This window comes from Poecilia reticulata, chromosome 23 (genome assembly GCF_904066995.2).
Source record: "Poecilia reticulata chromosome 23, P_reticulata-male-v2, whole genome shotgun sequence".
Classification (NCBI taxonomy): domain Eukaryota; kingdom Metazoa; phylum Chordata; class Actinopteri; order Cyprinodontiformes; family Poeciliidae; genus Poecilia; species Poecilia reticulata.
In genome coordinates, this window is record NC_088852.1 from 18,410,606 (window position 1) to 18,425,344 (window position 14,739).

At 39.8% G+C, this 14,739-nt stretch overlaps 1 protein-coding gene and 1 long non-coding RNA gene across 2 annotated transcripts; one reads left to right on the plus strand and one right to left on the minus strand.

Moving 5' to 3' along the window:
* Window positions 1–1,439: 1,439 nt before the first annotated feature.
* On the plus strand, window positions 1,440–2,961 carry LOC145550250 (uncharacterized). Its single transcript, XR_014086168.1, has 2 exons — window positions 1,440–1,659; window positions 2,579–2,961. It is a non-coding gene; the product is annotated as an uncharacterized LOC145550250 (long non-coding RNA).
* Window positions 2,962–8,772: 5,811 nt separating this feature from the next.
* Window positions 8,773–14,739, minus strand: dera (deoxyribose-phosphate aldolase (putative)). The gene is made up of 9 exons (XM_008401544.3): window positions 14,558–14,739; window positions 14,094–14,191; window positions 13,874–14,021; window positions 13,164–13,259; window positions 12,942–13,076; window positions 12,140–12,268; window positions 9,812–9,924; window positions 9,039–9,188; window positions 8,773–8,966 (listed from the first exon to the last, which is right to left on the minus strand). The coding sequence occupies exons 1-9, from the start codon at window positions 14,586–14,588 to the stop codon at window positions 8,910–8,912; spliced, it is 957 nt and encodes a 318-aa protein (XP_008399766.2). The 5' UTR covers window positions 14,589–14,739; the 3' UTR covers window positions 8,773–8,909.

Sequence of the window (14,739 nt, forward strand, 5' to 3'; positions counted from 1 at the left end):
GTGTTGAAGAGTTATGGACACCTTGCTAGGAAGCTCTGCTTTGACAGGTAATTTGACAGGTAACAATATTTCGGGTCGGACCAGAATTATTTGCCTGATGGTGGCTCAGGCTTCTAATGAGTTTACATTTAATGAGTTTGGAGCACACAGAGAAAACCTAAAGAGAATGTGATCTACTTATTGTAGTTTAAGTAGAGGAATAACAGCTGACTGTTGAGAGAGGAAAGAAATCAGAAGTGCAGATCCGTTAGGCAGAAACAAGCGCAGAGCGCTGGGCAATAAATGTGCATAAATGCTCCACCGTTACGCTCCAATTAATCACACATGAGATGACAAACGCCAAATATACAATATATAGTTACACTGCTTACGTTAATGGTGTTTTAAAAACAAAACCAGTAAAAACTTAACTGAGTTAATATGTCAGATTCCCTCCTCACCCTCATCTTGATGAGGGTGAGGAGGGTGTACTTGATGAGTCCACTGGTTTCTGTCCAGAATGTGATCAAGCGCAGCTGACCACTTGGTGTGCAGACAGTTTCAACTTTACGCACAGAGAACATCGTGGAGCTCATTATTAATCATACTAAGAACAATATCTGTCAGAGAATCATCTCTGATCTGGACGCTTTAACGGACCAGAGATGTTTTTTTCTCTTTTTTGCGGAGGATCAATAAATAACTTATTGGTGTTTTACCAGGGCTGCACAGTGGCGCAGTTGGTAGAGCTGTTGCCTTGCAGCAAGAAGGTTCTGGGTTCGATTCCCAGCCTGGGATCTTTCTGCATGGAGTTTGCATGTTCTCCCTGTGCATGGTGGGTTTTCTCCGGGTACTCCGGTTTCCTCCCACAGTCCAAAAACATGACTGTCAGGTTAATTGGCCTCTCCAAATTGCCCCTAGGTGTGAGTGTGTGTGTGCATGGTTGTGTGTCCTGTGTGTCTCTGTGTTGCCCTGCGACAGACTGGCGACCTGTCCAGGGTTTACCCCGCCTCTCACCCGAAACGTTGGCTGGAGATGGGCACCAGCACCCCTCCCGACCCCACTGAGGGAAAAAGGGTGCAAGAAAATGGATGGATGGTGTTTTACCATAAACACCAGGTATGAAGCGCTTTAGCCTTTGAGTTGCACCAAAGCGCAGCATAACTGAAACACCCAGGAGAAGAATATCAGCTTGTTTTTCTGAGTATAAAGGAGGCTGGTATCGCGCCTGATGAAAATCTATTTATTTATGTCATCACATGGACTTATATAAAGTTTTATACATTTTCTTTTCATATATTTATTATTGTTTTTCTTCTTTAGATATTAAGTTGGCTTAGAATGATTCCAAATAATGTACAGGAATAACCTGGTGCTGTTACATGTCAATCATCAGGGGGGGCTACTGGGGGGGGGCACTGCCCCTCCCCCCCCCCCCCCCCCCCTCTCTCTCTCTCTCTCTCTGGCTCCGCCACTGGTTTTTGGTGAATTTAAAAAAAAGTTTTTGGTGAATAAAGTGGAGTAGACTTGCTACTTGTCAGATGACGGAAAACGTTGAAGTATCCACCTGAATAATGTGTAGTTGCGCCACTGCAGACAGGTAATGAAATACAACAGACACTGACAGGCCTCTGCGTCTGCCTTTCTCCGAAGAACTACTGAGCGGGAGGAGACAGCCAGGTGAGGAAAAACTGTTATTATCTATTGATTAAGTATTTTTATCATATAGGCTGCTGTTGTGCCATTAGCTAGCTGCTAGCTAACGACGTTGCTAGCAAAGCAAGATAACTAAAAAGCTTCTTCCCTGTATCGTTAATGATAGCAGTCATCGCTTATACAATAAGGCACATCGCCCGTCCAAAACCGATCATCTCCATAATGGATCTTCTAATTTCCTTTGCTCCATAATGTACATTTATTCTGGCGTTAGGTAAATGTATCTTGGAAGGAGAATAGCACTTAAATAAAAGTCCAACAAGGATATTCATTTAGAATTTAAAATAACTCACCCTGAATTACCATGATATATATAATGTATGTAATAAAGTATGTCATTAATGAAGGGGAAAAAACAGACTTAGGGTCTGGTTCGCAGAGTATGCAGTTAAATTTTTTTCCCAATTATTCAATGAAAAAAAAAAAAAACCTAAATTAAGTAAAATAAAATTGTAATCAAAACTTTTGGAATTGTAATGTTTTATTTTTTTAAAACAAAAAGTTTTGTTTAAAAAACTTATTTTTAAATTAAGTGACTCATTTTTGTCTCGTGAACTGAAAAAGTTATTTGCCAAACATAAACTCTTATTTGCACACATCAGAAATCTTTTGTTGTGATTTTAGGCCCCGCCCACAACGTCACGTGAGAATCACAAGCAAAACTTTGAATCACAAACAAAAAATTAGAATAGCAAGAAAAGATTTCTGACATGTGCAAATAAATTTGTTTTGCAAAAAAAAATTCACTTCATGAGACAAAAATGTGTGATTTTAGTTAAAATAAAGTTTTTTAAGCAAAACTCGGTAGGCTTTTCTCATGGTGACATTCATTAACAATAAAATGTTTGCTTTATTTTAATTTTTTTCTTTATTTTTCCTGCAGTTCCACATTGAAGTTTTGATGCAGTTCTGCTTTCCTGAATGGACCATCTTCATCTCCACTGCAAGTGTAGCAAACAGGCAGCTCTTTTTTTATAGATTACAGTCACTAAAAGGTTGCATTGTTCCCTTGTTTATATTTTTAATAGTGTAATTCTGTAAAGACAAAGTATGTCTGGTGGTCCAGCTCTGATTTACATATCTTGCTAAATTGCGGGTTTGAATATTGTAATACTTTCCTATAACATAATAGACCTGCAGAAAGAAATTAATAAAATATCTTACATATATGCATAGTTATATGCTCTATATAGAGATTGTCCTTAGCTTTGATTGTATATCTCACAATTTTGTAATTTATCATTGTTTATTAAACTCTGAAAGATGTGTGGCTTTGTTAATATGCTGTCCTAGAATGCAGTTAGATGTGCCCTTTTTGTTGTTGAGCATCTGCCCCTTCAGTGGTTTCTGCACGGCCCTGGTCAGCAGCCCTCTGCACAGAGCTGACATGAAGGAGACTGAGAACTAATAACCCTGAACTAACTAACTAGGAATGTTTAGCTTCATTTAAAGACAGAAAACAAGAAATGGTCATTTTATCCAGTGACTGTGAACCTCTTCTGCATGCAGAGAGCAGAACAAGACTTACAGTTTGTATGAATAGATATTCCAACCCTTCAAGGTGCTTATTCTAGATAAGTGCATTCACCTTACCTATGGAGAACTTAAAGTTTCATTTATTAAATAGTTCTGGAGTGAAACTGCTTTTGGGTTAACATCAATGCTCTTTTTTTAAAATAAATTATTTTAACTACATCTCTGTATTCAACCAAACTGTAACTATCCCCAAAATATCAAACAAGACAAGAAAAAAAAAGTTTTTTTCCAGTGACAGCTGTCTGCTGTAGAAACAGTGGAGGAAGGATGAAACCAGAAGCCAACTTTCTTCTGCTACTGAATTATATATTCCCTAAAACCCTACAGGGTGATCATAAGACAGCTCCTGCTATTGAAGTTTTCCAAGGTTCCATTTCAAAGATGTGCAGCTTCTCTTCACATTTCTCTTGGTGGCATTAGTTTTCACATTCTTCCAAATGACAACAAAAGTAAACTTTGTTTCTGACTCGTGGTGCCGTGTTCCCTGTGGTGTCGGTGCTGCAAAGAAAACCCCTGTTCTAATTCTGTCATTGTCAAACTTCTTCAGTAATCGTTGTAAAGTCACAAAAAGTTAATAAAAAAGGTCCCAATTCCTCTGCTCTAAATGTTTTATGGAAACTAAGGCATTATGTCAAATATGCCAACTTTCAGTCAGGCATTCTCCTCAGCCACCACAGCCAAGTCTAGCAGGCAACACTCCATACAGCAGAGCCCAGCTATCTAAAGTATTGTGTACCTTTTGAAAATAACAACCTTGAAGCTGGTATTAAGCATGGTTTTCATTTAACCCACATTTCTGCGTTATATGTTGGTTTGTCTAATGTAATTTAATTTTAATCATCATGTTTTTATTAACCCTTTAACAAACGTTTTAAAAGTAGTTCCTATCCTTATGTGTGTAGATAGAGTGAGCCCTGGGGTTAAGTGTTCTTTTAGGGAGGGGGGAGGGAATGCACTTTATGTTAATTTTTATATTTTTATTTTTAATCTATTTTGTTTTACTTTTTATGTTTTTGTATGCGTGTTTTTGTATGTTTGTGTAACAGAAAAATTTAATAAAAATACCTTGGAAAAAAAAAAAAGTAGTTCCTATAATGAGCTCAGCAGATCCTCAGTTCCACCAGGTGTTTGCTAATTGCTGTGGAGGAGGGAGTAGTTGCGCCTCAAAGGCGGGGCTAGGTCCACCCAGGTGTTTTGTACCGCTGAATAGTTGCCATGGAGTTTGAATGATTTCTCATAAATGAATGAAAGAATCAAGGCAACACTCTAGGTTTGTTTTGGTGAGGGAATAACATTATAACATGATGGCAGACAAAACAGTTGATTTTCCATAATACTACTCCTTTAACTACATCAGTTATTGTTTCCGGCTCCTGCTCTGCTGCCTTTAGCCAGTTTCAGTCTTTGTCTCTTAACAGTTTCGAATCTCTTTATTGATCAGATAAAACCTTCTGGTTTCCCTGGTGATCCATTCCCCCCTTGCCTCTTCAGAGAAGCTTTTACCAGGCTACCGTAGGACCTTGTGGTCCCTGTGGCTTTATAGCATGCTGTGGTGCAACCTTTGATTAAAAACACTGCTTGTTCTCCATTAGTTTTTTTGTTTTTTTATTTGGGAGCAATAACTGTTAGTTTCAAAAATGCAGAAGTTTATGTTCGCACAATGAAAAGATATTTTTTTCTGACAGAAATTGTGTTTCTTGTCATTTCATTCTGACTTTAAAATGTGTCACAGCACGCAATCATCTCTTGCACATTTATAAAAATATATTATATTATAAACCTGCTTCAGTGAAAGAAGCAACATGCAGCAGATCTTCTGTTTTGTCATAAACATGTGCTGTTCTTTGTGTTCCAGTTTCACTGGAAGGAGCTGCGTTAACAAGCACTGCTCCACTGTTTGTGTTTGAGAATGCTTAGGATGGATTTCTTTGACTTGGAATGAAAATGTTCCAGAAACCAGGCAGAGCAGACCGGAGCTTTTTCCTGCAAAAGTCCTTACATTAATAGTTCTATTTCAACTGTTTACATTATTCAATGCATGCAGCTAACATGGAATTATATTCACATCTGACTTACTCTGTCTTTAGATAGCTTAGAATGGATTTCTTTGACTTGGAATGAAAATGTTCCAGAAACCAGGCAGAGCAGACCGGAGTGACAGCTTTGAAGCCAGGACTCAAACACATGTTCTCTGTTTTTGGAGCCAGTGGATAATTCAGACAACCAATGCAGCATGTCACTTGGTTTGACAATAGTTGGATAACAGGCACATGCTTTTTAAACATTGTCTTTCTACCACATTAAAAAAACTACACAACGCAGAGTCGAGGGTTACTTGGGCCGGCCTGGTACAGTGGAGTGAAGCAGAACCCGGTTACACATTTTTTCAACACAGATTCATTTCAGCTGCTTTGCTCAGAGCTTGTGGAGTGAAGCAGCTGGATGAATTTGACTGGCAGCCAATCAGAGAGATGAACATGACATTTCAATAAAATAGTTTCAAATATATTTCAGTACTGACTAAAAAACATATTACACTTTATAATAAAAAAAATTTAGGAATTAAAATAGGTATTAGATTTTTTGATTATTTACTCTTTTTTTTCTCAGCTTCCCTTTAGCATTCCAAGGACTCCATAGTGCACCCCGGTGGGCCCAGACTGGCCCTCCAGTGGCCCCTGGTGTTTGAAAAACACTGAGTTAATTTGTAAACTTCAAATTGTCAACACTCATTTCTGATTTCTTAGCATGTTGTGTATTTTCAACAAAGAATTAATTTTTCCTAGACAATAAATCCATGATCCTTATGAACCAGGAATTTGTGTTGTTGATTTACCACTTTTACTGTTGCACATATGTAGAAAACTATAAAGTCTATTTCTGTTTTTCATGTCACGTATAACCCACCTGTTGACCTCTAACTGTTGGGATGGTCTCCAAGTGACTGACAGAAAGTTATTTTTAGTCACAATTTGAGAAGACTGCCTTCATTTTGGATCAAATGACATTAATAACCTTATGTATTCCAGAGGCCGGATAATGAACAATGCATTCATCTACATGACTGGCTGCTAAGAGGACTGAAACCCATGGCTGGTCACTGGAAATGGCAAAGTGAAGTTACCGTGAAGGCTTCTGTATGCAGCCTTTCATCACCGTTGTGTCCCGTCCCTGGAAACAGGAAAAGCTTCATAGATCATTTTTCAGGCTCCTTCACATCACAAGGTCTCTCATTTCTTTGACCATCTTGCCATTTTACAGCTCACTGGCTGAGGGAGGATCTCTCTGAGCCTTCTGTGAAAAACAGTGCCAGACCCACCCAGGATGTTTCCACACACTGCTGTCAGGAGGAGATGATTAGGACCAAAACACTCAGTCCTCAGATAAAAATTTATCACTTTAATTGTTAACAGACAAAAGAACCCTGAGAGTGTTGCTGAGTTATCCAGAAAAAAAAGTTCACAGATCCAGAATGTAGGGCAGGTCAAACACAGATATCACTGTAGTGATAATGTTCCATGTCAGTCAATAGACACATAATGATCTGACAAACATGTATGAACAGCTGGAATCAACCTGCATGGCGATTAGTAACAGCTTCCATGTAATTAATGTATCCCATTTAATTATTTATCTTCTTATCCACAGTAGTTTGTTTCTCTGTTGATTTGATCATTTTTCTTAGTCTCAGTCATTCTCCATCTGTTTTTCTGCCTGTTTTAGGGAGGACAAATGGCAGAGGGAATGTCCCCGTTTTTGTTATTTGCAAAGAGATTCCAAGGATTTGGATTCTACAGTGTTTTTTAAAAACCTAATTAAAGTCCTGGTGTTTTAGTTTACCATCGTGCTGCGATTGTAAATGAAAGAGAGGGACTGAAAAAACGAGAAATTTTGATTAAAATATTTCTATATCCGTTTTATATCTTTCATCATACAGAGTCGTCAAGACCAGATTTAGAACTCATACCAATTAATAAATAGAGCAAACTCAGGGAGATGAAGCGTTGTCCATTTTTCATCAGGCACAGCTGGCTCCTAGGATCACCTTTTTTTAGATTTTAATGTGCTGCTTTGAGCTTTAAATCCTCTCCAGGTTAAACGTTAGATCATTCTGACACCTCAGAGAAGTGAAACTATTGGAATAAAGTGTTTTTATCCGAAATGTATCAAGATAATTTATCTCTGTAAGGAAGCTCCCACTCAGTGGTTTAAGTGCTGTGGTTGTTGAGTAGCTCATTTATATTTTAAACTCTTACATAAATTGTCATATTAAATACACAAATAATTTCTGAAATTAAAACTGCTGTATGGCAAAACTTAGTCTATCAAATTTTTAAAAAATGTAATCTTAAGATTGTTTTTTGTTTTTAATGGGAAGAACAGAAGTACTGAACTCTTATTCATCCATTTAGTATTTTTTTATTTTTATTTTTTACAAAATATTGATGGTAACAATCAATTGCTGCCATGTGTGATGGTCCCAAAAACTACTGAATGAATTAAAACAACTTAATAAAACAGCATTAGCTTGTGAGTTAGCTGAAGACCTGTGTGGACCAACCAGAGATAAGCCCAAATGTATTCATACCCCAAGCAGGTTTAAGATGTAAGATGATTTTCATCCAACCAAAAAGTTTGTTCCTGTTAGGAGATGAGACAGACATCTCTAAAAGATAAGAATAATGTAAAATATCATTAATTTCATCGGAAAGTGAATGTGTGTGAAAGGGAATGGGCTGATTTTATTGTAGTCTTTGAGTGTCCTAATAAACATTAAACGAGTCGGATGTCATTTTATTTCTTTGCACTTTATCAAAAATATGCATGTTCTCTCAGAAATGAACAAAGCATATAGGACTTTTCACAAAATCTTTTTTTTAGATCTACCTGTGTTAGCTGAAGAGGCATGAGTAAAATGAAAAGATCACATTTAACCATAACAGGGTATCAATAAGTTTGAGCTTATCGAAGTCACCTGAATGTTACACTGACCATTATGTGACCAATGGCCAGTCCTTCTAATTCTTTTTGCCTTTTTAAAGCAAAACTATTGTACAGTATAATGCATTGATACAAAATAAATTGACAAGAGATGTAGTTCTAGAACTACAGAAAAATGCTAATATTTCCAAATGCTTTTCCTCAACATTGACATTCATTTGGTTAGTATAAATGTAAACTATTAATTTTGACCACAGATTTTTAATTTGTTCATCTGTAACCAGAGCAAGCATTTTTTCCATCTGGGAAATTTCATTCTCAACCTCCATGTTCCAAGTCCAGTTGGTTCAGGAGGAGCCGGTGTCTGATCACAGCAGTTATTAAGGCTTTAAATTAATACTAACTTTAAAGGCATATACATAAATAGGTTAAAAATGGAACACAAGTCACTATGTGTTTGTCTATATCTGCCGCATACTCTGGATTTACTATTTAAGAGGGTTCCATTCTGCATGGAAGATCTGATCAGGTGTTTTTACACGAGAACATATAGCTTCTTTAAAAAAAAAAAAGATGGAAATAATAACCAGAGCTCAGAACTAAAATGAAAGATTTATTAAGTTTTGGTAACTCATCACAAGTTATTGTCTAAAAAACACTTGTCTTGAATTCAAAACAGACATGACTGGATGTTTCCTTCATAACTTCTGAAGAACAGAAGTTGCTTCAGGCCATGTTCAGGCCATGGGCAGCTCATGATAAGCTGCATACTGCCCCGTCACATGGTGGTACACCTGCACAAGACGGAGCACAGATGTTGGAAATATGAAGCAAGCATGTAGTGACGATGTGATTTAAATTCTCACCTGTCTCTCGATGTCAGCCAATAGGCTGCTAGCTCCCAGGCGGAACAGATGTGGGCGGAGCCAATCGTTACCAAGCTCTTCTTTGATCAGCGTGAGCCACACCAGGGCTTCCTGGGCTGTCCGGATTCCCCCTGCTGGCTTAAAGCCCACCTGGAGGAGCACGCACACGTGCACACACACACACACACACACACACACACACACACACACACACACACACACACACACAGAAATATAATATACATTTACTGCATACCTTTTATCTTTAAACCATGACATATGCTTACAAAGAAATATAAACATTTTTTAAATCCACATGTAAGATCAGTTTCCCCACTTACTCTTTTCTCTGAATTAATTTATAGATTAAAGTGAAATGTAAGCACCGGTTTCTCTCACTTGCTTATTCTGCAAGAACTTTGATAAACATGAACCCGATCCAGCGGTGATTCTAACATGAACATGGTTTGATATGAACCGTCATAATGTAGCTTGTTGTCCAGCTGACCCAAACCCTTTGCTCCCCTTTCAGATTGGCCCTTTATTAATCCCTCAGTGGGGAAACTGATGTTTTGCCTCATCCATCTCCCCCGGACTCTGCTGAAGGAAAACATCCCACAGCATAACGCAGCCACCCCCGTGTTTCACTGAAGGGACGCCATGTTCAGGCTGATGCAAGCTAAAACATTTCTTCCAGATGTTAGAGTTACAGGAAAATGTTTATGTCTTTTTTTCAGCAAGTAAACAATCCATAACAACAGGCAGTACTCTACCTTGTGGCCAGTGCGCAAGAAGTAGTCACGGATAGCTCTCACCATCACTATGGCAACAGGATAAGTAGCATTGACGGCCTCCTTCCCGGTAGAGGTCTTGATGAAGTCTGAACCTGTTGGGATTAACGATGACAGTCAGCATTAAGATAATAAACCACTGCTGCTTCTGCTACACTGCTGTCAGCTGCTGACTTCATGTTTATTTACAGGCTTTTCATAATATTCCAGCTGATTCATGAGATTAATATGTGCTTGGAAGTGAGGATTAAATATTCATCTTATTCACGCTTTAAAAGGCCATCATGTTCACTTAACTCCGGTTTAGTTTTGGACTGATGCTAATGGTAAACAGCTGCAGTAGCTCCTTCCAGTGAAGCTCCAGCAGTGACTGGTCTGCCAGCCTCTGCTCAGGTTAAGCTGTGCAGGACATCCAGCAGTGAGCAGAGGCAGACATGAACATCTGCTCCCGGCTGACAGACGATATCTACATGTTCATGAATTAAAAATATCCCCACGCTCAGACTTATGTCTTCCTTCACAATTTGTGTTTTATCGGCTTTCCTGCTAAAAATAGATGATAAAATGATTCTCCAATAGATCCTCACAAACTGCAAGCAGCACACAAAATGTTCTCCATCTTCGTTCACCCTGATTTATAATGAGCGTTCATCTGGCAGCTGCTGAGCAGAGCAAGTTAAACATTTCCTAGATCATTAAAGGCGTGTTCCGCAAATTCTTTTTCCAGTCAGGTCTTTTTTTCTTTTTCAGGCTTCATTCGCTTTTCTCAATCTGGAATATTCTTAGAGATTCATTATGAGGAATCTTAATTACCAGATAATGGCTAATGGGTATTAAATGTGTGTAGGGGGGTAAGGGAGGGAGGATGAAAGGTCCATTCATTTAGGTGGGCACAAGGATACTAGGAGAGGACAGTAGAGTTAAATAGACATCACAGATTAATAGGTTAAATTATCATTTAATTTCATGAATCTCATGTGCAATTTATAGGAACAGTGGCAGATTAAGAAGCGAGTGAGGTGACAAAAGCAATGCATTAAAATAATGAGCTCTATCTAACAGTCCCTGACAATTTGGTTCTGTAATCAGCTTATCATGGGATGGTTAGCTAAGCAGAGACCAAGCGAGTCCAAACGTTTCAGTTTTGCTGAATTCATATTGCTTAAACTTTCTCACATCTTATAATGTTACAATCACAATATGATACAGCATCACAGTGCATAGCTATGGAGTCAAAATTAGTATGAAAAAGACTTTCAGCACAAATTTACTGTCATACCCTTAATCAAATCAACCTTAACCTTGAGAAGTCGCCTTATGAATGAGACTAACGCAGCAATCATGTTTCAGACTGTGGCAGGAAGACAGAGTACCAGAGAGAACCAAACACCAACATGGATGTAGAAAGACCCCAGGCCGGGACACGACCCTGTGACGACCTCTGTGCGAGTCCCTCTCCATGCCTGCACTGCCACCCTCCATAGATTTCTCTGTGGAATGTGACTTTGTGTGAATTTGCCTCCTGGTGGATCTAAAATCTATAGAAAAAATTAAAATGCAGCTTGTGAAGCTGAGACGCCTCAGCACAGCAAGGCACTATGTCGTCCTACTGGCTGCCAATAGGTTGTCATAGCGCCAATCATTTCCCTTGTCGTTGATTGCTGCTCACACTAGATTGGAGTTTAGAAATACTGTGGATGTTAGCTTCTGTGATAATGCTAAGACAGATTCCACTGTGCATATTAAAAACATATTGAGGTCTATGTTTGAGGTCATCCACCTGAATAATGTGTAGTTGCGCCACTGCATGGAGTGAAGTTTTCAACCAGGTAAAGAGAAACTTTAGCAGCACTAGCTTGATGAGCCTTTGGTATAAGCTGTTGTTCCTTCTCCATGTTTAATAAAGTTAGTTCCTTTTGTTTTTGTGTTTTAGTTTTCCTCGCAGGTTGTCTTGGATACAGCGTGGATCTGGTCCAAGTCATTTTCTCTGTGAAGTGAAGTTATAGTGAATATCACATGCAGAGTTCCACTTCTGTGTTTCCCAAAAATGGTTCATAACTTATGATTATTACATTTTAGTGTTTGTTAAACAACTCTGAATTATCCACACACAATAACTGATTTTCTCTCCCACACAGAGTTTGCTGAATATATTTCAATTGACACATAAATTTGAATTTTGACGTACAATCGTCATTAGGAATCAGGTGACTGAGTTCCAGTGTTTTTTGAGTAATAAATGTCCTTTTTGCATCATTTTCATAACAACAGACTTCACAATTACAAAGACAATTGTGTTGTGGGACTGACCTGCCATCATGGCCACCATGCTGGCTTTGTAGATGTTGGTCAAGGTTCCCAGGTCTCCAGTAGCCAGAATGGTCTTCATGTGGGCGTCACCACAAGCCTCTCGAAACTGGACAATCTCTCTGTACATGACTGCAGAGACAGAAGTGACAGAATGCTGATAAGGCTTACTCCATTAGTCATGCATTTCCACAGTTCTGGGAGATCTTACACTAGAGAAGAGCTCCTGAACATCACAACTATCACCCTGATGGACCTTTTTTCCCCACTTCTGCTGACACAATCTGCTGATTTTTCAGGGATTGTGTTCAAAAGGGCCCTTACCTTTAGACACACGCTAAAACACTGTGGAAGAAGATGTGCTGGAAAAATGCGTAAACCACCGCCTGGTTCTATATCTACACCACAACATGCTGGAAACAATAGTTAACCAAATCAAATGTTTAGAGTAAAGCATGAAGGAGAGGGAGATCCTGAACAGAGAGATGCACAACATCCAGATGGACTGTCCACACATGCAAAAAAAACATGAAGTGAGAACTAACGGACCAGAGCTGCTCTAGTTCTAGAAAGTTCTTGTTGCATTTCAAACAGTGAACTCTCCTGAGCACAAAGAGGACTCGCTACTTACTTCCTTTGTTAAATTTGCTCTTTTGAGACTTGCTTTATATATAAGTTGCTTCCGTTTTTAATCTTGTGGAGTGGTTTTGTTGATGGCTGCTCTCTCAGCCTGGTTGGACCTGAAGTCTATCACTGAACAGCTCAAAATGTTTTTCTGGGCTAAGGCAGCTCTGACGCAGCCTACCTTCCCACTGTCCTGTCAGAGCCAGTGTCCTGTTGATAACGATATCGATCTCTGTAGCGCCGTCTCTCACCGCCATACGGACCTCCTGCAGCCGGGTCTCCAGAGGTGTTTGCCCAGCTGGAAAACCAGTGGCAACTGGGAAGGAATGGAAACACACACACTCTCACACCCACGACCTTTAACCTGCACAGAGCAAGTGTAAAAAGATTCCAGGAGACTCACCTGAGGCAACAGGCAGGCTGGAGTTAGATGCCTTTAGTGATCTGACAGCATCAGCCACCCGAGAGGGATACACACACACTGCTGCTGTGGTTAACCCTGGATCACATCAAGAGACCCAGTTAGGCTGATAAACCGGGCTGTAGCTCCCTCTGCAGGCTGGACTGATGCATGTCCAGACCCGTCAACAGCCTACAGGTCTGCTGCTGTGTATCTTTTAAAAGTGGACTCAGCATTCTGAACAGCTGCTTCCTTTAGCAAGTAGTGTTTATGGCTGGACAGCTGACAGTCAGCAAACCTCCCTATGAATGTGTGTAGGCCAAAACATATATTATTTTTTATGAAAATATTCAACCTAAAAAACTATATGTTTATATGTTAGATTAGCAAATTGAGTGTGGAAAACCTTAAGAGGTCTGCTCAGAGTCCTGAGCTCAGCCTGAAAACACTCAGAGTACAGACTTTAAAGCAGGCCGTCTTGTCCTTCATCAGCATCTGACCTCACAAATGAACAGTCAAAGAGTTCCCATGGAAACACACCTAACCCTGCTGGAAATCTTTTCCACTAAAGCTGTAGCTGTTATACCAGAATAGGGGGCTGATGTCATGTTAATCCCTACAGATTATGAATGGGATGCCACTCAAGTTTCTATACATGTGAAGGCAGAGGAGTGAATACTGTTGGTGATCTTGATGCACTGAGCAGAGCAGACCTTTGTCATGCATGTCCATCCTCCTGAGCAGATCATATCTGATTGGCTGGATGGCTTTCACACACAGGCGATGAACGTTGGACGGCGTGTCATCTCCAGCCAGCGTCGTCAAATCGATACATGAAGCCGCCTTCAGCAGCCAGGCCGTCTGCAGGGTGAACACGGGAACTGAAGAGCTTCTGAGCATTTACAGCACAGCATGCACTATGGGAAAACTCACCTGCCACTGCTTCTTGGGGAGCTTCAGAGCTTGGATGTGCAGAGCCCTGTTCAGCACAGCCTGAGTGTTCACCCTCACTTTGGACAACCATTCTAGGTCTGGGGGCAAGAAAGAAAGAAAGAAAGAAAGACTACTACTGACATCAGTTTGTTTACTTTAAAAATTGTTTTATTATTTTTCTACCATCCGGTTCAGAAAATAAATCTAAGTGTACACTCTGTACGGTGAGGAGAAACGTTTAGAGCCGTCATCCTGCAAGGTTACTGACCCGCTGTTACTAATTAAACTGGAATGCTCACGCTTCTTCACTTGACTCTCACTTTGCTAATTTATTTAACATTCTAGTACTAAAGCAAGAAAATGAGAACCTCAGAATTAGGGCTGAAAGGTCGGTTTATTTGACAACTCTATACAGACACGTGTCTATGATTAAATCGCAGCCGGACTGGGGGTGTTTGACTTACCGAGGTCGGTTCCGGGGTTCCTGGCTGACATTTTTACCGACAGATGTGTGAGGGGACCCAGCAATAGAGGCCTCTCCTCCAGGCCGAGGCCAACCTGTTCAGCTGGGACACTTCCACCGGGCTGCTGGCAGGAAAGCTGTTCCTTCTTCTGAACCAGCACGTGACCGATCACGTGTGAAGAA

Excerpts from the sequence above, each read along its gene's own strand:
- dera (XM_008401544.3), bottom strand. The coding sequence starts at position 14,588 with ATGTCAGCCAGGAACCCCGGAACCGACCTCG. Across the intron at positions 14,192-14,557 it reads GAACCCCGGAACCGACCTCG|ACCTAGAATGGTTGTCCAAA; the intron begins GTAAGTCAAACA and ends TCTTGCCCCCAG. Across the intron at positions 9,189-9,811 it reads TCTTGCGCACTGGCCACAAG|GTGGGCTTTAAGCCAGCAGG; the intron begins GTAGAGTACTGC and ends GTGCTCCTCCAG.